The sequence below is a fragment of the Strix uralensis genome, chromosome 3, assembly GCF_047716275.1.
Source record: "Strix uralensis isolate ZFMK-TIS-50842 chromosome 3, bStrUra1, whole genome shotgun sequence".
NCBI classification, from domain to species: Eukaryota; Metazoa; Chordata; class Aves; order Strigiformes; family Strigidae; genus Strix; species Strix uralensis.
In genome coordinates, this window is record NC_133974.1 from 24,732,353 (window position 1) to 24,758,786 (window position 26,434).

General features: G+C 34.7%; 1 protein-coding gene across 1 annotated transcript in view; it reads right to left on the reverse strand.

The window, feature by feature from the left end:
* The window catches only part of CSMD1 (CUB and Sushi multiple domains 1), a 1,283,073-nt gene that overhangs the window by 269,547 nt on the left and 987,092 nt on the right, over positions 1 to 26,434 (reverse strand). The window contains exons 22-23 of the mRNA XM_074861694.1: positions 16,886 to 17,055; positions 7,218 to 7,374 (exon numbers count right to left, since the gene is read on the reverse strand). Of these exons, the coding sequence (XP_074717795.1) occupies positions 7,218 to 7,374; positions 16,886 to 17,055 (327 nt within the window). The remainder of the gene's footprint in view (positions 1 to 7,217; positions 7,375 to 16,885; positions 17,056 to 26,434) is intronic.

Below are 26,434 nucleotides of genomic sequence, written 5' to 3' on the forward strand. Positions count from 1 at the left end.
TAGACTGTACAATTTCTGTTACTTATTCTGTGAGGTGGACCCATAAAGAGGAAGTAATTAATGCATTAGGTTATGAAACTCAAGTTCAGTTGAAACAGAAGAAATAAAACAAAAGAAAAAACACTTATGTTTTGAAATTCACCACAATGGAAAACTCTAGTAAAGACACCTGGAGTGAAAATCTTGAATATCTTATTCAGTTTTTGTTGTTTGTTTGTTTTTTTTTTCCCTACACTTTAAAACTGAATGCAAATTCATCCTAATCTTCTGAAACCTTTTGATTTTCACAAAATAATATTTTTATAAAGTCTTCACTTATCATGTTGCCCTGAACTGATATATCATTCAGTGTATGGGAGAAGCATAACAGAAGAATGTGGCCAGATTATGTAAGTACTTAATATATTGAAAGCAAAAGACAGTTTCATTTTCTGGGGGAGGGAGAGAAGAGACCATAATCTGATCATGTTGTTAAACAGGATATCATAATTCTTGTGTATGAGTGAACTGAATTAAAATTTCTAACAAGGTTTTATTTTGGCATTTATTAAATTTTTAGTTCTCTATTTTGCAATTTTTGCTTTCTTTTAGAATAGTTTTTTCTATGCATGCAATACAGTTTATGTTAATTTGGGGTTAGTCACATAATTATACTTTTCTTAAAATGATCTGTGAATATATATAGGTTAAGACATACTCATTTAATGATTTTTGCCTTTTGTTTATTTTCATTTAATTTTGTCTCACATTTTTACCCTGGTGTGTGAAGATTCTCTTTGGAACAGATCTTACACAACGATTAGTTACTGAAAGGAAACTACAACAGCTTCTTTTCATTACTGGCTTGTTCTGCTCAACTGACACTATACAGCCTGAGGCAAAGTTGCTATACTTCTGAATTTGAATCTGTTTGTGTGCTAGGATAATTGACTGAGTTTGCAGTTTCAGAACACTGTTTTCAATGACATTCTTTTAACATTTTCAATTACTGTAGAATAGGAAATGAATTAAATTAGATTTCAGTTCAGGATTCTCCTAATTTCCAGGTTTAAACCATTTATATAAATTTAGATTATGCTAATTCAGATTCACTTTCCATGCACTAACTTTCACTATCCCTTGAAAGATGTAGGGGTAGAGAATGTTTATAATACAGAACTTAAACTGAAGATTAGAATTAAGTGTTTAGTAGTAACAGAATATTATGAATGCCAAACCACTGCATCATGCCTGAGAAATGTATTTAAAGATTTCTTTTCTTAAACTGAAAGTTGTATCTTCAGATCGATGAAAAGAATATTGTAAAACTGCTAACTATGCATGCTAAATATAGAGGATGATGAATGCAAATAAAAACATCAAACCTACTTTAAAAAAAAAAAATCTATCCATGCACAATCCTAAATCTGTTTTCTTTTAGGAACACTAGATAGAATTTGATACAAGTTCTATGGGGTTGAGCACAGCTCAAGGTTGTGAACCTTCCCAATTCTTCTGGCAGAAATGATAGCCATGCAGAATTTTGCTTTCAGTGAAAGAAATGGTCATGGATTCAAAATTGGCAGAAGTTAATATTAATGGCAGAAGTTAATATTAAATTAAGGTCTGAGTCTATATAACATTCACTCTCAAAAAGAAACATCCTTAGAGAGAATTTTTCCAGCCCTCATTTCTACCTTAGCACAGAAGTGTAGGAAAATATCTAATTTTACATCTTAGGAAATGGAGGATACAAATAAAAGACAAGTGTTGAGGAACTAACACAGAACATTTTACATCTATAGCAGTGAATCATGAACAAGTGAGTGAAAGGCCTTCAGAAATTTAAAATCTAGCTACAGAGTATACCACAAATCTCTGAATGGTTTCTAGACTTTATAAAGTCTGTAACTACTTCATGTTTCTGAAGCACACAGAACTCTGTTGTGAGGCAGAATATACTGCTGAGTGGCCCAGTGCAGTCAGATACATTCCTACATATATCTGTCAGTATTCCTGGAACAGATGGACCCTTCCATTGATTCGTTCAATGGAATCCAAGGCTTACTCTGCAGATAAGCGAAACTTTCTTCTATTATATCCTGCACAAGACTGAGGAACCATGAAATTGCCAGAGAGCTAGATAAGCCGCTCCTAAAAAGTAGTTGTCTGGATAAGGACAGAGAGCAACTTCACGCTGCCTCAGACAGGCAACTGCCAGCACACGGAACTTGATAAAAGCCTTCAGGTCTGAGGAGAGTCCAAAGAGCAATTCTACATAGTGGTAAAGTTCCTTACACATTACAACTTTGGGATACTTTCTGAAGACATTGGTGGATGGTATCATGAATACAGACACCTATCTTCAGGCACCATAAAAATAAATTAGTTCTGAGAGTTCTAGCCAGTACTGAGGGAAGAGTCATTTCTTTTGAACTGTGTGGGAACTTTTACTCAGAAAACAAGGATGGACAAGTATTTGAACAGGAAGCACTTACACTACCTTCTTTGTTGCAGACTTTGTTTAGAGATATGAAGATTGTTTTAAGTGTTTTACCATCTTTGTATGAATTTTGGACATGTACATAAAATGGTGGTATCTTTAAAGGATAACCAACAGCACAGCTACTGGCAAACAGAAATTGTGAAATTAATTTTTGTATTGACATCTATGTGAACCAAATAAGACACAAGTAACATTACTGTACAACTTATCTTCACAGGATCTAAGAGTGATCACTGTGGAAGCACAGTATAGTGCTGAGCACAGTATAGTGCTGAGTAGTCTGATCTGTACGGTGTTATACAGCATTATAGACAGCACTATGCTGTATTCAGACATCACAAAACACTTGTATAAGACATGCATGATAAAGTGTGGAAGGACTGTTTTTGTTTTTCCAGTAGCTAAGAAAAGTGAGACTATGTTCAAGGAATGAGGATTAAACAGTAGCAAGGAAGCACTTGTGACACAAGTGAGAGTAAGTTCAGTTCTCCACATGATGAGTCAAAACAGCCACTGTTAAAATTCCTTGTGTCAGGACTCTGATAGGGGAGTGGTTAGACACTGCAGGGACTGTTTGTTATTCAGAGACTGTACTGCATTGCTCCTTATTTAAAGTCACAGTCTGTTACTTTTACCAGACAGCTGTGTTTTGCTTTTACTGCCTGTCACTGTGTGGCATCAATAAGATTTCATTTTAATTTGAATGTCAATTTAATGTTAAATCATACTGACATGACAGCACAAAGCACTGTCATCTTTATACCAGGATGGCCAAATCTTCTAACTGAGCAGTGACCAGGAAGGGTAGGTCCAGCTGTGGGAATGCCTATGGCTACATCTTCTCTTCCTCACAAAAATTTAGGTGTCTCAGAGAGAAAAGTTCTAATTGGACAGGGGAAAAAAAATCCCCCAAATTATAAAACTGGAATTATGAAATTAGAACTGACATTTTCTCAACCAAAAAAAGTAACTGTTACATGAGTCAGTTGTGGCTACAACATGTATAAACTTATATTTTTAAATAGAGATCTATATTGACGTCCTCTACTCTTAGGGAATTAAAGGCATCTTAAAAGTCCTTTTTGTTCCTTGGATTATAAAAACACTTCCCATGATGGTTAAAAAGAAAAATATATTGGGAAGAGGGACAAAGAAAAACTTTGCTATTTTTGTAAGCTCTGTTTGAGAGGAGTAAGAAGTAACATAAAGGAAAATTTGTACAATTTTGGCTTCATTAATAAGATTAAAATAGTCCACTAACTTCTCACATTGGAAGACTCTCTTCTTTCCTATGTCATTGGTATAGAAGATGGAATAATCTGTTAAAACCTGAGATCATCCTCAGGTAAAAAAGTTAGCCCCATGAAGATTATGTTGTCATTTCCTCAGCACTAAGGTATAAATGTCCACAGTCATCCCCTCTGACACCCGTGTAGTGGTACTAGAAGTGAAAACAAACACTTCCTCTTATTCATCCTAACACATATTCACCCTAGTTTGAAGGAACTGGTTTTATATAATCTTGTTTTACAGGAAGGAAACAAGTTTTCCCCTTTGTTCCTCTTGGGTTTTTCTTCTCTGGTAGACTCAGATTCAGGTATTGCTCAAATTGCAGTTTCATTGACTCTCATTCATACATACTTACTCCACAAATCTCATGCGAAATTATTAACAGAATGTTGTTGTCTCCATTTTTCTGAAACAGTTTCCTAAAATACAATCACTACAATTTTAGTCCTCAGTCAAAATATTTCTTAGTTTCTCAAAACAGTTGAGAAAGAATACAGATTTTTTCATGGTCCTTTCCAATAAAAAAATATCTCTACCCATTGTGCTAAATCAATTTCCTTGAAACCATCTTGCACTTACAGGTGAAAAAATTAAATTACTATAATTTCTAGCTTCCATTCAGTATTGTTCTTACCCTGAAACAATTTCCTGTATAGCAGAATTCATTACAACTTGAATCCTTTATAGAATTCCTTTCATATATTCTGAATTTAGAATTTATACAAACCACTCAGATCCTGAGTTTATAGAATTCTGTTTTATTATGTCAGTAATGAGATTCTGAAAATAGAAATAAAATTTTCTTTATCCTCATTTCTGTTCTCATGGATCATTAGTTTTTTCTTCTGTTGTATTTGTAAATTTAGCATCATCCACATAATTCAAATGTTAAAAAAGATGGAAAGGTAGTTGCACAGAACTGAAATAGTAACCCTTTAAGTCAGTGTTTTTAATAACACATTGCAATAGTTATAAATTTTAAGCTTCAAAGCTGCACTAATCTTAATTTCAATAGCATTAATGGGAAGAAAAGTACTACAAAGACCAACAATTAAGAGCAGTTGATATATCCTTTGTGGACAGCAAGAACTCAGCAACCAGATAGGGAATAATCAGAATTGATTTACCACTAGATTTATTACACCATCACTTCTAGCTCTTTCTAGCAGTCTTATTATTCAATTTCATTCACTCCAGCATATGTATTTCTCATTCCCTTCAGTGAGATCACATTTAACACTCTTTTAACTTTCTTGGTTTAGTAATTTTAAAGTATCTGGCATTATATTTCAATCTGAAAAGTGAATAAATAAACTGCAGAGTAATCTTTCAGGGAAGTTAATTCCAGCTGTAAACTACAGCTTCATTAATCCAAACAGATAATTATAATTTTGTGTTTGATGTATTTAAATAAAAAATGGACACATTTGTTTAGTAACTGCATTGGAACTGCATCAAAAAGTCCAATCCCATCAAATAATGAGTATAAATTTCTGGTATATTTAATCTTTAAAATATTGCTAGGATTGGACTCTTTCAGCAAAAGAATGTGAGTCAGCTCTGCAGTCAATTTTCAAAGCATTCCAAAAGAATGCATCTTCTGCTTGTAGCAATTTATAAATGGTGAAGAGTCCCACACTGAAGTGTTTGAAAGTAACATAGAATATGTTTTCTTGTTACAGTTGATGGAAATCACCTGGTTAGATGGTCACTATCTCAAAATGTATTGTCTTGAATCTAGCTTCCTGAAAATACATGCAAAAAGTAAGGAATTAGACAGTATTTACAAATGGGGACTGTCTGGTGTGAGAGTAGGCAGGAGGAAAAGTAATTACAGATAAACATTTCAACATGAACTGCTGCAAATTGATCACATGATATATTAAATGAGATATTTGGCAAGAAAAAAAAGAAGAGGAAAATGTTATGAAGACATATAAAAGTGACTCTTGCCTCTGTACACAGTATTGTTAAGTTTACTGTTAGAAGACTGTGTCAAATTCTGTCTACACACTTCAGAAAATGTAAAATAGCTTGGAATACTAGAAAACTAGAGATTCAAAACTAATCAATCAGCCAGGAAAAAAAGCCTTAAGACATGAATTATCATATGTTAACTTACATAGAAAAATCTGGTACCGGAGAGCAAATCTTATTAGAATTGCAAACTGAAGTGTAACAAAATCAAGCTATTGGATGCAGAAATTAAGCAAAATTCCATCTTTAAATAAAATACTATTTCTAAACACCTAAACAGTAGGTGGAACTCATCACTGCAGCAAGATTTGAAAGGAACTGATTCAAGACCCTTGAAATCAGAGCCCTTAAAATAAGATTATTTTTAAAACAAATTATTTGTTCCATTTTTTCAAAGAAAAAATTCTATGGTCTCTATAGGCAAATCAGAGTAGATTTGCCTAGTGGTTGTTTCTGGATTCTGTAACATAAAATGAAAGAATATATGTTATCTACATTTGAAAAAAAAAAAGAAAAAAAAAAAAAGGAATCACTTTAATATATTTCATCTAGCCAGAGAATCCTTCTGTTCCTTTATGGTTCTGTAAGAAAAAAACACCAAAGGTAGGATGATAAGATTTCAGATTTACCAGGCACAGCAAAAACACAGAAGGGAAAGTGAATGATTTCTGCTTATTCCACTGCTGGCTCCAATCCAAAGGGAAACCAGCAGATGTACTAGAAAGAGCTATGATTCCATTTCTGTGCCACAGCACAGTGAGGTGCTCTGCTCTGCAGGATTCAAGAGGAGCTCATGGAACCTGATGTAAAAGGCAAAAAAGTACTTGGAGATTCCTTGAAACTTGGACAAAATATCTGTTTATGTGTGTTGGAAATAAACTAGTTATCTCCAAAGTTATTCCCCCCAAAAGACTCATTGTTTTGCCAGCTAAATTACTTAAATTAATTACATGCAAACTGTGGGACAAGTGCACCATTCATCAAAACTTGTTCACGCAGGTATCCTTCCAGCATACTCCACCCTGATCCTGACAATCAGTCAGGACACGTCAAGAGTCTGCTCCCAGGCACACTCTATTCTTTTTATTCTCATTTGTACTCATTTTTTTAAAATTTGACTGCAGGGATTGAATGTTCCCTTTTTAAAATCTTGTACTCTATAAGTTTTCTGTGACAGTATAGCACTAACATATTCAACCCACATGTCACAATTCACTCTTTTTCAAACCCCACTGCTAAGTCTTCAAAATGATTCTTTATAAATTTAAAATATTACTATTTTGCTTTTAGTAATTTTCTTAAATTGTTAACATCTATCCATCCATGGAAGGAATTAAAATTCAGTCTGATAACCACAGTGCATTCTGGGAAATCATCTTCACCATTCCATGAGAAATCACTGTAGCTGAAAAATACACATTTCCCCACAAAACAGTCAGTCAGACAATATTTGTGAGCTACTTACTTGTGTAAGTGAGCTGGAATCCTTGGTCAGTATCAGATCCATTGGTATTAAACTCTATCCACAAATGGTTAGAGGTGCTATTAAGGATAACTCCCATCATGTCACTTTTGGTGAAGGAACCCAGAGAGCGTGAAGAGCTGTCTTTTCCATCATACACCTTGTAGAAACAAAATAGTAACATGAAACTGGACATCAAATCTAAAAATTTGAAAAATGTTAGTTTATGTAATACTTTCAAAGTTAGCTATGCATTGCTAATAGTTTCTCCAAAAAGTTAATATTTCCATTTTGTGAGGTACATACCACTTGACTATGCAGTTCAGTGAAATATAAAATATTCTGTCACCCTTAAGGTGTTTTATGGTTTTTTTCCTTTTCAGTTGTGTGAGCTCATCTTGAATGAAATTAATATTTATATATGGCTACATCTGAGGTTTCATAAACTCAGATTATTTTTCATGGTTATTCACAAAGGCTAACAGAAGTATAATTTCTGAAATCACCACTGAAGTAAGGCTGTGAGAGGTAAACCCCATTCTACACTGTTCTCTCCTTTCTGGAGATGTCAGCAGCAGAACTGAAGTATTAAAGTCAATCTGTCACCTTTTATTTCAGACTCTGAGCCTGCAGTATTTTTTTTTTACTATAGGTTTTAACAAAGAAAGATAGGTCTTCAAAAAGGTATGTGAGTCTATTGTCAAACCAAGATGTTCTTATTTACCATGTTTATTGCAAACTTTCAGTGGAAGACAAAATCAACAATATTAACCTCTGTAATTTTTCAAATCCTAGAATGAAAAAGAATGTCCTTTTGATTGTTCACCAATACAGGACAAGCAAAGAGTTAGTATTGGCTAGGGGGTGAAAAATTATTTTTGCTTATTGCAAAACATTGAAAGCCATAAAATGCCAAAATACTCTTCTGTGGGTTTTTTTTGTCTCACGATGAATTAAAAAAAAAAGCTAATTTCTTCTTTAAATTACATAAATCACTTGTACTCACAGGTTTTTCTGTTCTCACAGAAAAAAAAGAAAAGTACGCATATTTTAAATACTTTTAAAACATACACCATACATAATGTGTATACTTATACAAAAGCACGTAATGAATCTGAACAGCTGGTTTCTAATATGAAGTAAAAGATAATTTACTCTGATTTCATATGGCCTAGAGTGACTGTAGATAACTAGTGCAAAAACTACAATTACAGTAAAGCTGTATCTTCATCTATCAATTCTAAGACATTGTGGTCCAGGGAAGATTTATACTGATTCCAGTCAGAAGCAGGCAGTGACCCATTTAACAGTCTAAATTGCTACATTTGAGTCACAGGCACATACTTCTTTCTATTTGAATGTCCAGTTAGATCTACTAATGAAATTTAGAAATGCATCTTTTGAGAGGACAGACCATGGCAACTACATTTATGGATGATGACCAACAGTTAAAAGCAGAGCTATTTTCTCAGTGGAGAAAATACCAGCATACCATCAATATAGATGAATGTCTTGAAAGTACCTCATTCATCTCAAGTGCCAACATTAGCAAAATAAAATAATAAAAACAACATGCTTAAAGATTTTTTAAGATAAAAGCATAAATTCAGTTTAATAAACATACACAGATAAAGATCATAATCTTGCCTAAAAGAAGCTTTTGAAAAATAATATATTATGCTAGCCATTGATAGAACAATACCTTCTGTCCTTATTGCTAAGACAAAGATTGTCTTATATCAGGGCACGAGCTATCGAAGACATAATCAATTGTATTTAAGATTCATGCAAACAGTAACACATACTTAATGTCTACCTGTAGCAGAAATACGACTTTAATCTGTGCTGAGAGTATCTGAAAAAATGCCTCCAAGCTTCTACCATTGTCCTGAACCAGAACTACAGATCACTTTCATTGACTGATTACAATTTATTATTAGAGCTGGAAATCTATTGTACAAAACAAATAGGCATTCATTCACCGTAAGATTTATTTTTTAACAACATTCTGAACATACATATTTTGCAAAAAACACAGCTATATTTTACTTAGTTTGAGATATACTAGTTTGAATGGAATCATCTACTTTAATTGTCATTAATAAAAAATGCTATCTATGTTAAAATAAGTCATTTTTATTCATCTTTAAAAGAAAACATAACAGCTAATTACTGCAATTGTCCCTTAGACATCCTGTTCCAATAGTCTACTTCACTGTTACAGATACTCTTCCTACATGAGGATCAGCAAGTTAAATAAAAGTATTTCTCAAGATTAATCCAGACATAAATGAAAACATTGTTTTATGAAATAAAAATGAGATAAGAGGGATCATGTGAAAGCAGCTGTAAAAAAGCCATGCCAATTTTTAACTGGTGACACTTGTCCAGCTGTTCTTAACTTTACAGACATAACCAGGTACATGTCTACTCTAGTAACTGAAACAATGTTAGTGAAAAAACATAACCATTGAATCTCTACTGTCTATACTGATGCCTTGTTTGAACCATCCCTGGGAAAGAAAAAGCATTTTCCTTAACAATTCTTGGTCATGGTTTGGTATTTAGTGTGGGCCAAGGACCATTTCCAGTAAGCAGTTTGTGTGCAACCATTGTGTTCTGTCATATGTGACTGTCTCCAGAGTCAGAGAAAACATTTAATACACTAGTCTAGACATTCTAACTATTAACTCACATATAGTATGCATGTTTAACTCATTTAGGAGAACCCATTTGCAATATAATTCACATGCTACAATTACTGTTTTCTCTTTTATGAAGAAATAAGGAGGGTCTATTTGGCCAAAGAGATGAAAAACATGAAATTACATTCTGGTTTTCCTCTTATCTCTAGCAAGTTCATGGTAATTGCATTACAAACATTTCACCATAAGTAGCCATTTTAAAGAATTGTGAAATTTCAAGTGGCAATTCAAGCAGGGAGGTTTGGAGACTGAAGTATTAGTAAGTGATAAAGGATAAGCTTTTTTTTTTTAAAAAAAAAAAGGATAATCCAGGTACTCAGTTTTGCCATATGCCTCAAAATGGTGATTCTGTTTCCATTTCTTTACTGGAGTTCAGATTTCTTTCCTGGTACTTCAATTTCAAGCTTTGTCACAGCTGTAGAAGGTTTTGCCTGTGACTTATAGTCATTAACCTGCACATATTCTTCTTGAAAGCATTAGTTTTCACCCTTCCTTATGTACACGGTCTTACTGATGCCAGAAATGCCCTTGAAACTTATTTGTAATGCCTATGTACCACAGCCTCAATATCCAGCCTCAATATTCCCACTTGTGCCAACAGTAAACCTAGTTGAATATATACTGCTGAAGGTGGTTTATATTTTCAAAGCCAGTAAACAGTGTCAGAGTAGGAGTCCAGTCACCACAGCTAGACTGTCTATACAGTATTTATTGTCACTACATCCTCAGCACACATTTAATGCAGACCTACCAACACCCTCACAAATCTTTCCTGAGAAAGCAGTAGTTCAGGAGCTACATAGGCCAGGGACTGTTTCTGAGAGACAGTTTGAGCAAGCCACCTTGTTTTGTAAGATTAGAGACTTTAATGTTATGGATGTAGTCAACCTGCAGAAGCTGGCCTCGGGGGCAGTGGGGAATAATCACAACACTGTTTGGAGCACTACGATAAATGTAGCCAGAGCATTCAGGGATGCCCCCTGTCACCTAAACATTTGTGAGGAACTAAAAGGGAAGTGCTTGCTCTACTGCTGGGATTAAAATATGCAGGCAAGAGAAGACAGTGCTACAATTAATCATGAGGTGAAATGCTCTAGTAACAGTGCTAATGTATCTGCACCTGCTGTGGGAATGTAAACACAGACACTCACCTGAAGGAGAAGGAAATGCTGGCTAGATTTTCTTAAACTCCAGTTTCTCATTCTGACAGTAAAAAGAAATTACTTACAACTAAACACTGCCATTTTCCTTAATCACAGAGATCTTTATGGCGTAAAATTTCCAAAGGGAAATGCTTTTAAAATACTGCTTTGATGGTTTGAGAGAGAATTCCTGTATATCTGGCTGACATTGTTATGCATCTTCCTATATACATTCCCAAATCTTTTCATTACATCCTAGTGGAATTCTTAACAATCCTACCTCAAACAAATAGTAATACTATATACTTCATAAGACATTCATGGTGTGTTGACCTTGGAATTATCAGGATTGTTTCTCACACTTCTTTTGCTTGCCCCTCTTTTTCACATACTATTGCGCAGAATTTTTTGCCCTTTCTTAAACAGGCTTCCCCAGAAGTGCCACCACCTTAGCTGGGGGGCTCAGCTGTGCCCTGCAGTGGATGTGTTGGATCCGGCTGGGAGCGGCTGTGTCCGACACGGGGCAGCCCTGGCAGCTCCTCACAGAGGCTGCCCTTGTAGGCCCCCACTAACAAAACCTGGGCACCTACACCCAATGCAACGTTACATATTTTCTTTAAAAACAGAGTGAGATATTCAGGTGGGAAAATGCCCTATATTTCAGCACAACATTTATAAATATTCTTAATCATTATTGCATCCCTCGCAAACTGTGTGCAAGGCAGTCTTGGGGCTTTCTCCTGTGCAGACACAAGAGAGAAGGCTGGTGTTTATTTTTCTCATATTTAGAGTACAGGTATGAAAGGAAGCAAAATTCAGAAGTAATGGTTCCTGACAAACCTGTGGGAAAGGTAGGACTTTGGAGAGTGTCTTAATTTCCCAATTGCTTGGATTGCCGATCTGGTGAGAGCACATGAAAATTTATTTCTATCTCACATGCTCAGATCGCCTTCCCATGGAAATCATGACAGGAATGGGAAGATGAAGAAGTGAATAAATAGTATGGATTTGCTTAAACTAGGTTATAACTGAAGCATGCAACCACAGTTAAGGCACATTGCTCTCTACAGCTGCCTGAGGAGGGGACGTGGAGACGGAGGTGCTAATCTCTTCTCCCTGGTGTCCAGTGATAGGACACGTGGGAATGGTTCAAAGATGCACAAAGGGAGGTTTAGACTGGACTTTAGGAAGCATTTCTTTATCAAGAGGGTGGTCAAACACTGGAACAGACTTCCTAGAGAGGTGGTTGATGCCCCAAGCCGGTCAGTGTTTAAGAGGTATTTGGACAACACCCTTAATAACATGCTTTAACATTTGGTCATCCCTGAAGTGGTCAGGCAATTGGGCTAGATGATTGTTGCAGATCCATTGCAACCGAACGAATTCTATTCTATTCTATTCTATTCTATTCTATTCTATTCTATTCTATTCTATTCTATTCTATTCTATTCTATTCTATTCTATTCTATTCTATTCTATTCTATTCTATTCTATTCTATTCTATTCTATTCTATTCTATTCTATTCCATTCTATTCCTGAATCATTTTAGCAAATTTAAATAAAATAAAATATTATTATATATTTCCTGCTGAAAATTTAGGTGTTGTAGTCCATAAGATATTTCCCTTTTTCCTGCTATTAAAAAGCCTAATTTCCTCAAAAAAATGTAAAAATAAGATGGAAAAGGAATGCAATAGTGACTTCTGATTAATTATTGAAAAAGACAAATATATGACCCAGTATGAAGGAGAAGACATCACTTCACATGTGTACAAACAAAATTGACAATTAGTTCTAAAGATGATGTAGCACTGAAATATGAGTCTGTAGAAGACTGAAGAAGGTTAAAAACAACATAGAGGACATTATTTTGCTTCTGTATGCAGTACTGCCTTGTAGTATCCATTTCTTGAGTCTTATGTATAGTTATGGTCTGTGCATGTGCAGAAAAGCAAAGTGGAACTGTGGAAAGTGCAGACACAGGCAATGATTGAGGAGCATCTGTCTTAGAAAGAGAGACTAAGTTTGGACAGGAGGAGACTGAGCAGGGATATGATTGAAGCTGACCAAATCATGAAGGCTTTAGAGAACATGAATGCAAAATTACTCATCAAATCCTATATTGTTAGCGCAAAGGAGTACTTAATAAAGTCTGATGTTTCATTAATCAACTAATGATGCTGATTTCAAAGAGATGAAAGAAACTACTTCTTTAGACAGTAGGTAGTGAAATTCCAGGATTTTCTGTCATAGAATAGGTTTCCAGTAGTATCAACTAATTTAAAGGACTACCAAAATTTCAAGACAACCTGTGGGTAGCATATGGAAGAGTCAACAAAATGTTGTCTAACTTAACCCAACAGCTGTGGATGTTTTGGGAGCATAAGGGCAATGGAGCACAGACAGTGTCCAAGCTTGTATATTTTACCTAAATAAAACCACTTATCAGTATTATCAGAGAAATCATACTGAGCTAGATGGACCACTTGGTTCAACTCAGCAAGGTTATGTTTCCAAGATAACTGATATTGTTTTGGAAAACAAAAAATTTTCATGCTGGCTTCCTATGTTAGGTTGATGGAATGTTCACTGCTTTCAGCTAGCAGATTTTAAATCATCACAAAATGTCTTTTTATTGGTAAGCAGGCAGTTCATATCATCTCATGATGCATAGCAAGACTGGAAAGAACATTTCATTCAGTCTAGAAGAGTACCTCCTATAGATTAACTGAAGAAATCAGAAGCTGCATTGACAAGTTTATAAAATCTGAATACTAAAAATACTTTAGCCACTAATATAAACAAACCTAGGACACAATCCCAAACAGTAACATTCAGTTGTACACTCTGTTCAACACCTGCTACATTTTCAGTCAAGATTTTGGCCTGCTTCTTTTCGCAGACTTCCAGACAATGCCTGGGTAAGTTTGGGGGCTAGATCAAGAGCTGATTCCAATGGAAATACGTACCAGGACAGCCTGCTTGGGAGTGGAGAGGAAATAGACTTTATTTTTATAAATGCAGGTTATGGAGAGGCTATGGGGGAAGAGAGTTTAGTTGTATAAATGGAAGCTGTGTTGTGCCTGTTGCCTCAGAACCAGAGAACAGGCCTTGCAGTACAGACATCACAACAATTTTACCTTTGCTTCCTTTGGATCCTCAGGACTATTTTGCTAACAGATCTATGAAAGAAGAAAATATCTAACAGATTGTTCAGAACAGCTTTCTCTCAGGCAAATCCTTCTTGTATCTCCAGGGAATACCTCTAAGTATGCTTGGCATTACTCATGAAATGTTCTGAAGGATAATTGAGTTTCTTGAAAGTTTGTTTAGGGTTTTCTAAGGGAATTTTTGTTCAGGTACTTCATTAAATTATTTATAAACTTGGTATGTGCAAAGCTTCTGGGAGACTTATGTACCATATTCAAGCAGCTCAGTAGGCAATTAAGTTCTTTCTTGTCTGCTTCATCTGTTCAGAGAGCCAACATTAATGGGATGAGCTTCAATGAGGCCAAGTGCCAGGTTCCGCACTTGGGCCACAACAACCCCATGCATCGCTACAGGCTTGGGGAGGTGTGGCTGGAGAGCTGTCTGGAAGAAAAGGATCTGGAGGTTCTAACTGACAAGCAGCTGAACATGAGCCAACAGTGTGCCCATGTGGCCAAAAAAGCCAACGACATCCTGGCTTGTATTAGAAATAGTGCGACCAGCAGAAGTAGGGAGGTGATAGTCCCCCTGTACTCTGCACTGGTGAGGCCACACCTTGAGTACTGTGTCCAGTTTTGGGCACCTCAATACAAGAAGGATATCGAGGTGCTGGAGTGAGTGCAGAGGAGGGCAACGAAGCTAGTGAAGGGCCTGGAGAACAAATCCTATGAGGAGAGATTGAGGGAGATGGGACTGTTCAGTTTGAGGAAGAGAAAGCTAAGGGGAGACCTCATCACTCTCTACAACTACCTGAAAGGACATTGTAGAGAGGTTGGTGCTGGTCTCTTCTCACAGGTAATTAGTGACACAACAAGAGGGAATGGCTTTAAACTGCAACAGGGGAGGTTCAGACTGGACATTAGGAAAAAAAAATTCACAGAAAGAGTGGTCAGACAGTGCAATAGGCTGCCCAGGGAGGTGGTGGAGTCACTATCCCTGGATGTGTTTAAGGGCCGTTTAGATGAGATGTTGGGGGATATGGTGTAGGGGAGAACTTTGTAGAGTAGGGCTGATGGTTGGACTCGATTCCAAGGGTCTTTTCCAACCTGAATGATTCTGTGATATCTGTGAAAAATACTTTTGGGGATCTGCACTGTCAGACCATGGAAGATGGGAGCAAAGGACAATATAGACCACATATTTTGCCTACCTAGTCAATTCTCTTTGATCTAAAAAGTCAAGGTCTTGCAGTGTTTCATACATGGTGGCCACACAAACATGGAAGCATTTATTATCAAGGATTTTGTGGGTAAAGATGGAGAAAATGCTGTTCTTTTGACTGTAACTTTATAATACTATTGGAGATTCTTAAAAGTTTTGCTTATTTCATGCTCTAATCCAGTCTGTATTTGCTGGAAAAACAGGTATAATAACAAAGATATGAATGTCTATATTAATAAAGACAATACTTAAAGGGAAGTTATTTCTTGTGGTTTGTGTATTTTTTTTCTCTGCACCTTCATCATATCTCTTAATGCCTTGTACTTTGCAAAAAATGTATAACTTTAAATTGAATTGCCACACGTAGCTAGTGAAAGGTATCCCTGCCCATGAGGAACTAAATGATCTTTAAGGTCCCTTCCAACCCAAAACATTCTATGATTCCATGATTTACATAGTGAGTCTCTTAAGATGAAAAAATGGATAAAAGTATGGCCACCAAAATTTGAACCATAACAATGTTATCTTTAAACTCCTTGTGGAAAGCATTTAGTGCACATAAAAATAGTAAAATCAAGTTAGAAAAACAGACAGCAATTTTTAACATGTTAAATTGGTTGCTGTGAGATCCCCAGAAAGCAAGATGTTAACTGAATTCTGAATACTTGGTAATTCGAATTATCAATTAACTCTGAAAATTTAGAGACACAAATTTGAAAGAGTAGTTTCATGTATGCTCAACACTTGAGATGAATGTCATGATTTTCAGTACATACAAGAATGCAGCAGCCATTATTAAGAAAAGAGATTATAGCCATGCTGTAGAAAAATACATTACATGTTCAAAATCTGTATCTATTTAGGCCGTCTTTCAAAGGCTACCTACAACATACAGGAATGAAAACCATCTTCTGTAACTACTAAGCATCTTCTGTAACTAATTAGTCAATATTACAATCCTATATGTTAGCTAGCTTATTTATATTTAAATGAGCAAATTAATTAATTTGAAAGAAAAAAACAACAGTTCTGTGCAAGACAAGTAAAATAAGAAAATCAAAATGTACCAAAAATGCACCAAAATTAAAACCTGTCCTTTGTTAAGTATTCACCATGCTACACTTTTAAACATTGCTGCAAACAGAAAATAATACAGACAGTTTAGTATTCAAAATCCAAGTTCACATTTTAGGTTTTCTTTTTAGTTTTTAATCCACTGTAAGCAGCCTAATACATATATAAATGTAATTGAACTCTTAATGTCACCTATAGTTTCTTTGAATCTAGTGTAGGTCATTGAATATAGTGTAAAGAAAGTGATGCCATCCACATAGAATCTATTCATTTTGTGTGAGAAAGTGGAATGAAAATAAAAAATAATTGGTGTTAAAAGCAGAGTTGTTCATGCAACGTGAATGTTGAGCATGGTAAAAAGTGAAATTATATTCTTTTTACCTTCACAATATCTCCCTCACACAGCTGAAAGCTCCTGGCTCTAAGATGGATCCCTTTTCCAGCTTCTGTTTCAATTTTATAGATACATTCATGGTTGTTGTCATAATTAGATGGAAAATTTGGAGACAGCAATGTTCCTTCATTTCCAGAGACAGTTGCTCCGCATTCAGCTAAAGAAAACAGACACATTTAAAAAAAGAAGTGAATTATCCATTTCAAGAAAATATGGGTTATTTGCAGTAATATTTAGATTCTATGAAAACTCTAATGGGCTATGTCAGAAAAGTATAGTTCTGACAGATTTCACCTGTAGGACCAACTCCTAGAAATCTTACCAAAGTTGCTATCATCTCCTGCATTTCACTGGGTATGTTTATTAAGTGCACTTGGGTGCTTTTACATAATTCCCTTTACCTCCAATTTATCCCTTGGTCCTCTCATCAAACTAACCTATAATGCAGGTTAGCTGGATTCCATAAAAATTGGATGTTCTGTTGTAGTATAGTTATTGTGGTAACATTTCAAATAAATGCAACACTAATTTTACTTCCCTATTCAGCTTTATAAATAAGTATTAGAAAAAGCAGACAATAAGCTGCTGAGATAAAAGAATCTTGCAATAAATCATGAGCATTCAAACATATTTTTCTTCAACTGGAATAAAAACAAAAAACTAAAAAACAAACTAACATTTATTGACATCAGTGAGGGTCAAGCAGAAAACTCCATTCTTTTCCGGGTAAAGAGTAGGTGAGTCTGTTTCACAGCCATCTGTATTAAGAATTTACTGACATTTCCAGGAGTAGACATTTTTGTCATTGCTCCCCAGTAAAGAAAATAATAACGGGTAGGAAGAGTGGTATGTTCCAGCCCATGGGCTCAGTTTGAGTTCTGAATAAAGACTAATAATATTATTCCAAATGTGCAATATAAATTTAACACATAAATCAAAACATCCAAACAGATAGAAAATAATATTGATGTACTGTTCAAATATTCAAAATGCTTGAAAATGACCTACAAACACCTTATAAAACCCCACAGTAACAGTAAGATACTAGTATTAATCTCCCCTTTTTTTTTTTTTTTTTAAAGTGGATGAAATTCATATTTGTATCTCATTGTTCAGTTTAAAGATAAAATATACTCTGTTAAATACAGATTTTGACCAAAACATTCAGACCTCATTCAGAGTTTGGTAAAAACCTGTTATAACAATTAAAATAATAATAAATTAACATGTAATTGTAAATCAACAGATATATTTTATCAAAGATGTGATAGGTTTTTAAAAAAACTGTATTTTTATTTCTGTGACTGTTAAATAGATTTTTAGGGTTCATAAGACATTAAAAGATACATTTTTGGAAGTGTGAGGGATTTACAATTTTAGGTAAACCATATAGTTTAACAAGTATGTATGCAAATAATCATTCTGAAAATATAGTGTAAGGATAAACCAGAAAGATGTATCAGAAAATAATTCATTTAAACATATTCAGGGAGAAATATATGTTTCAAATTTTCAAATAAACAATCTAAAAATTTTGTATTTACATTTCTGAGGCCTTCACAGACATCATCAAATTTATGTGCTTCTTGCTTTTGAAAAGTCTAAAAAGCAGTGAAATTTTCTGTATTTTAGACTTCCTCCCTACAATAAAACTGAAGAAAAAAGGGAGGAAGGAGATGGAGAGGGAAGCAGGGAAATGGAGGGAAGGGGGGAAAGAGGGAAAGAAAGATGAAAGCGGGGAATGAGTTAGTCGCAGTCTTACTCAGAGCCTTATTTCTACTCCACATTTGAGATCTCCTTAGGCAAAGTGCAGAAAGAAATCACCAATAAGCTGGTTCAGGATTTAGCACATGAGTTGGAGTTCATTTGCTATTTTAAAGTAGAGCTTTATGTTCTCCCTTTCCTTAGCCTTCCTAGGCCCTGATCTACATTATATTTAATAGGCAGAAGAGTGTTGCAGAATAAGAACCACCGGCACCAAACTTCAGACAGACGAACTCTTCATTTGTCAGGGAGTGTGAGATGCAACAGGTATTTTTAACATGTTTAAAGTCACTTTACTTTGTCTAAATGTTTCAAATAACTGTAGCAGACTGATAAATGAACTAGGATTTTATTTTGATACTTTCAGTAAAGGATCTTTCAAATATGTGATATGTATTACATATAGTTACATATACATATCTATATATTTGTGCGTACATGTTCATATGTAGCTATTTTGTCTTTGATTTTTAAGGAAAAAGGTGGAACTAATTAATTTTATAAAATGTAACTCAAAGCAATGTCAACATTAATGCCAGACATGTTTAGACCCATACTACTCAATGTCTTCTTGTGTTTATGACACCAGTATTCTACACAAGCCTTCTGCAAACAAGTGTTTGCGCAAGTAAAGATCCATACGAAAATATCAATGTTCCCTTAGGCTGCAATAGTATCTTATTATCTACCTCCTGTAAAGAACTGGAAAATATAGAAGTAAAATGGTGAAGAGAAGAAAATAAGAAAATGCTATTGAAGCATAGGGGTTTTTCTTACATAATGTTCATACAGTATTCTACATTTTGTTTCAGTGATTGACTGTAAACCACTAAGACATGAGCAGTAATAGAAAAAGTGTACAATGAGCTTTCCCTAATCTAGAACTGGCCAAATCTCATGCTCCAATAAGTCTATGTTCCAAAGTTCAAAACCATGGCAATCTAAATCTGTGAATAAAAATACTGACCAGGTACTGATACCCTGATCAGGGATAATCAGGGTTACAAACTAAAGTTAATATAATATTACTACCCTTCTAAAGTATACTACACTGTGCAAGAAGCAGATATGCTTCCTGCTATGAATAAATAGTTATTTACTAAAATTCAATTACACTGCAAAATTCTTCCAACATAATTTGGCACTCATATAGCTCCAACCCATGCTATACAACCATATTCTGTTTTCAGTGCCTATTATCCCTTCTCACATACCTTGCAAATATTTGACAGCTATGCAGTTTCCTCAGGCCCTGTCACTCCCTTCGTTATCATGACAAAGGGTTGCTTATGACCTCTGACCAGTCAAGTTTCCTAGCTCATCTTATGTCAGTCAGTCAATCACTGACACAGCCCCAGAAAGAGGTTTCCAAAGGAAAGCAAGCCCTTCTTTGTCAACTTCCCTCCCTCAATAGGATAATTATACAAAACATCTCACAGTTCAGGTTAAGGTTTTCTTGCCATTTTTTTCTAATATTAGGATATCAAGTTAAGGCAATGTTTAATTAGCTCCCCCAATTTCTTGGCCTGGAGATTTATGTGACTGTTTTTCAGAGAAACACTGGCCCCATTCATGGAAAGATTCCTTTCACTCCAGACCATTGGAGCTTTTGGAGATCTGGTGTCCTAACACCTGAGATCTCTTTCATTTGTGATCAATGCCCAGATATATAAAGGACCTTATGCCCTAGAGGACTTCCATTGAGTATTTTTCTTATCCATCTTGCACACTGCAATTCAGAACTGCATGAGCTCCCTACACAAAATGAGGGACTAGAGACTCAGAAGAGCAGCCATGAACAGCAATGCTGTTTTTTCAGTAGGAAAAGCTTATGCAGTCAAAGGCATCTCTCCCCTTCAAGTCCCTAATATTTTACTTGGCAGTATAGGAAATGTCATTATTTTTCTTTACAAATATCTATAGTAGCTGATATTGCTGCTGCTTTTTTATACAGTGATTAACACATGCAGCCAGAATGTGTGACACCTAAATTCAATTCACTTCTCCTCTGGGGATTTAAACATGCATTTCCTATGACTTCTGCTTCACATAAAGGGATTAGAAAATCAGTTACTCACAAAGAGACCAAATGCTGGCTAACCTCTTTAGCATAACGGGTAGAGCATTAAACAGGGGAGGAGGAACACTTTTTCAAGGAAATTCATACATTAAACAGTTGGGAAATAAAATTCTGAAATAACCCATGAATCAACATTCACTGTTACCATGTGAGTACCAAACTACTAGACTGGAGAAATATATTCATGTTCACTTCCATTTTCATTGCCTCCAAATAATCTTTAATTCTTTATGCAAAATGAAACAGCCTTTAGCCACATGGGCAAAATCATTCTGCTAGGAGGTATCAGATATAATTTTAAATTCTTTTACAGAAATAAAGGAAATGAAGTCACATATCTTACATTCCTGATGAAAGATCAAGACATGAAGTTTTGCATAAAGTGATAAGGGTCATCCACCTATGGTAACTTAAAACATAAAAACCTGCCAATTACTCTTGAAAGATGTCATGCAACATTCCTTATCTAGCACATGTGTGCTATGATTAACTACTGATTTTAATATCTCAAGTTAAGCAGACAAATCTTATCATATGATCCTCAAAGAGCTCTTTAGGTCTCAACTACAGAGGACTTTAACTCTTTCAGGACACTACTTCAATGCCTTCCAGATTCCTTCTGAGTTCCAGAGACCTGCCCTCATCCTGAGAGAATGATCTGCCTCCACAGCCCAGACAGATGAAAGAGAAAAGATATCTCATGTCCCCTACATGAGAAAAAAAATCTCCTATTTGCTTGTATTTTCATTTATTAAATGTAATTCACTGAATACTAACCATATGCACACTTCCTCTGATAAAAATCAACTATATCAGTATTAGTATCTATAAGTCTTCAAATTGTACAAACATTGACAGGTACAGAATTTGCCACTGATCTTAAAGTAATTAGTATTGATATTCTGTCTCCATACTTTGATGCACAACCTTGTCTTGGAAAAACCATTGTGAATTTAAGTGAACATGTATACTACGACATACCCACTGAAGATGCTCTATATAAATAGTATTTTCAGGACTAGCTCCTCCAACTGTAGCCTTTAAAGAAAACGAGTATATTTCATAATGCTCTTTGTCAGATTATGTGACATGCTTAGACTAGTATAATAGTATTAATGTAGTTATTTAAGAACTTAAAATCTGCATATAATACCTAAAAATTGCTATAAAAAGATGTAGCACTGAAATATGTATTATGATGTAATACAGATCCGTTATTTATTTTGCTTTCCTACATCTCCTTTGTTTCTAGTAGTAATCTATTTGATTTTTCAAGATGCAAAATAAATTGATGTAAAGTTTCCAGGTTTTTTTACTATCAATATGGTCAGTGGCAGATAAATCCATTCTTTAAACAGAAAAGATCCAGTTGTCACTTTATCATAATATTTGTCTTGGTTTACTCAGGTATTTTAAATATATTTTGTAGAAAAAAAATCCAAAATATGGGTAATCCAAGAGATTTTTCAACAAAGAGTATGTACAGAAGTCTGTTTTGAGAAAAAAAAATAGACAAATAAATAAAGAAAACTAGTAGGGAATTTTATCTCATGAAAGCAAAAGTCTGATAATTCATTAGATGTCATAAGAAATGACAAAAATCTTCCATTTGCAAGGACAGGAAAGACTTATCTTTCCTCTAGGAAGGACATAGGGGGATTGATGCAGCTTGTACACAATTGTTTTGAGTCTGAAGGAGAAGAAAGAAAGACACATTCTTGCAGAAGTAACATGAAATAGCACCTATTGTGTTCTGACAAGATCTATAAAATTAAGATTGTTTTCATATTAAAAGGGTCCAACTAATTGGAATTGGACTATAAATAAAATGTGAGGAAATGTTTAAATATGCAACTTTATTGAGACTGTAAAAGAACTGGATTCTAAGCACTACAATAGCACTAAACACTCACATGTTAAAAACATCCTAGCTAATCTAGTTCCCTAATTTGAAGAAGTAGCATTAACACATGAAAAAAATCCAAAATATGTATTTTTCTTTCCATTACAAAACATTAGATTTTAAGCATCTGTAATTTAAGAGCAGGGGATACCTTTCTGATGTCCTCAGTGAATATCTGCATCCTTTTCACCCTTTTCTATGCAGCAAAATTGTGTTGCAGCTGAACTGTAAGGTATACAAATTTAATGTAGCTCATTTAAAAAAAAAATGTGTTCATAATACTACAGATGCTTGTGGTTTTGTTTCTAAATGAAGAATAAATTCCCTAAAATCTCAACTCCCAGACCTTTTCTACATAGTTTTGCTGTTAGTGCTTAAAAAAGTTACTATCATCACATCTCAATGGCTTGTTACATAGCTTAAACTAGCACGTACTAAACAAAATTTGTTCTGCAAATGTCAGCTGCTTATATGGTTCTAATCAGATTCTTCACTTCTCAAATCTGCCAAACTATGGAAGTCTGCCAGATCACAGCATCCAAAAGACAAGGTCCCGTAAACTCATCTTCTTTTAAAAGAAAAAAATCTATACAGTACTGGCTCTACATTTAAAAAGGTGGAATGCAGATAAAAGCAGATTAATCTAATTTTCTATCACAATTTTTCAATCTTGTGTGCTTTTTAAAGTTAAGTTTATTTATTTATTATAAAATCAAAAGTATCCACCTAAGCATTCAAAAGGTATACTCTTATTGATCATATACCACCTATGCCAACACATTATAGGTTTTAGAGCAGGCACTATATGCTTTATTTTCTCTATAGTTTCTGAGTCGTCTGTTATAACCTTGCTGAGGACTTCGGTAGACTGGAAAATGCTACATTATCAAACCATTCGTTTATTTCCTTGCAATAAGAGCAATCTGTCTGGAAGAGATACTTGACCCCATTCTTTGTTCTTGTGCTTAATAAAGTCACTTAAATTCTATTTACATAAGTAAAGTAACTGTTCTTCTTCTTTCATTGTCTCACTTGAAATTGGATAAAAGGAAAGTGCAGAGGGTAGATCTTTTGAAGATCATCAAACACTTCCTGAATGTGAACACAAACTCTATAAAACAAACAAAAATCAGGGATTCTGAAATCCTTTGAAATACAGTTCATGTAAAATGTAACAATAACTTTGTCTAATAGAAAAGTTTGCTTTATTATTTTTCTTCCATACATCTTGCTAAAAGGTTTGACAGGATTTTAAGGAGATCTCCAAAGCAGGGATCAAATAAAAGTAGTACATCGTCAGTTTAAAGGCTTCTCTGCCACAAAGCTCTCTACTGAGTGCAGAATATCTTTGTTGTATATACAAAATTGTTCAGCAGTTCATAAAATATGAGAAGAAGCTGAGCTCAGAGGGTTAATAATTCTTTATGTTTTTGTTGGACAATATCATCACCCAGTAGGATGGTCATGCAACATTAAAAGAAGAGCAAAGGGGATCATGGATAAAGCTGAACAAAGCATTGCATGCTCTGTCTTCACATAATAGCAAAAACTTAGGGTTTCTCCACAGTCATTGACTGAGGTGTCACTAAAGCTCAGCATATGACTTCTGCAGGGCAGACACAATACATGACTGGACTGAAGCACAGCTTCTTGTGCAAGCTCAAATGCAGTGCAAGAAGATTCCTGTTAACTGGAATGCTGGATCAAGCCGAGGTGCACATGGAGTTTCCACAGCAGCTCTGTTGCACAGTGCCTTAATCTCTGTAATGTTAACATTACATTCATCTCCAGTTCTGCAGCCAGCCCTTCACTTGTGAGCCTGTAACCTTTAATCTACACACTACCAGGCTGCTGTGGCAGTGCCTTCACTCTGGTACCACAAGTGCTCCTTGTTTGCTTCTCTAAGATAGATTTCACGTCAAGGCTGGTCATCAGCTGTGGACTGCACTAAAAAAGCATGTGCATGTGCATCTCAACATTCTTTAAGAAACACCTGTATGACGATGGTGAGGTTAGAACACCTCACCAAAAACCTTACTGAAATGCCATGCTAAAAACAAACCTCTTATTCAGTATTTTTTTGTACCATTCCATTGCAAAGAATAATGGAGGAGGAAAGGAAGAACTAAACAGCAGGTAAAACCTTCTCTGAGGTTTGCTTAATTAGCTTTCAATCCATATGTCACTGACATAAGACACTAAACATGTTCTCAAAACAATTTCTATGATGTTTATTGGCCTCAGGGGATTATTGGCTGATTTCAAGGTGAAGGCATTTCTTTGGATTTTTTTTTTTTTTTTGCGATTTTTGTCTACTCTTTGTAGTATCATCAGATAATGAGCTATGAAGATAACATTCCCACATTATTTCTCTTATCAAGAAAAAATATTTAGTGTACACAACCTTAAAGTGTAGGAAGAAGACAAAACGGTGACCTGAGGCAATTGCTATTCCTTCTGACTATAGTTGATTAAAATTTCATACCAGGTCTCACATTAATGAGATTAAGGTCTTATACAAATCGCTCCATTTTGAAAATAGAGTCAGAGTGCCCACTATGCACCAACTGAAATCTGTTAGTGTTTCCTGAATATTGAAGTTTTAGTTTTGAAATAAAGACAACTCAAACATGTAATTACTATACTGCACCATATTTTGAAGGTTCATATACAGTAAGACTCAAACAGTAACTTGAACAGATCTTTAATTTTCTGTCAAACATTGATAGTAAGATGAGGGTTTAAAAAAAAACAGGGATTAAAAAAGGACCTTTCAATTGTATTTATAAAAATGCAATGTTATAAGATAAAGAAATAGAAATGATAAAAAATCTATTGAATAACTTACTAAATATGATGTATGCAATAGAAAACAACCTAAAGATTTAACAATTTAAATGTGAAAGCATTTAAATATAGCATTCCAAAATACAGTGTGTCCTGGATGCATGCACATCCTTATTACTGTCTGTAGATTCAGAGATTCAGCTACTGATGTTATATAAGTTTTCTTGCCATGAGCAGCTCTTAAATGCAAGCTTTCTCTGTCTAAACACTTGCTAAAAATGAATAGCAATTTTCAGACTTAGTTTGACTTCTCAAATGTGAATTCAAATTCAAATGTTATGCTACAGAGAATTTAAAGAAAACAATGAATGCCAGATGTCAAGGGTCTCAGAGAAATCTCCAGTGCTATTCAGGCTAACAAGGTTCCCACTTACGCTTCAATCTCAATGGAAATTAACTCAATACTACAACATGACAAAGTATATTAATTATAATTGATGATTTTGCAATGAATACTAACTAAACTATTAAAAAGAAACAGCTTATTAAAGAGTGTCAGCAATTTATTGTAGCTCCCTATCATTAATTATTCATGTAGTATTTATTATAACAACTGAATATGATAAATTAATGTGAATACCAGCGAACAATACCTTGGTGAAGATTTTACTCAAATATTGTATTAATGCACCATTAAAAATCAAGAGCCATGTAAAATTTAATAAAGGAGCAACACCACTTAAATATGAAATCAAAACATTAAGTAGCTATTTCTTTTCAGCTTTATCCTTTAAGTTTTTCACAGCTTGCTTTAGGAACACTCCATACAGCTGAAATGACTAATGGGGGACAGAAAGCAATGAAGGTTGAAAAACAAATGAAACAAAAAAAGGCAGCACTCAAAATTAAGTTTATTGTGTTAAGGTGTTATGCTTAAACTCTATGCAATGCTTACCATGAAAGGCTAGTTTGAACTGAATATAGTGTACAATGTATAGTGTA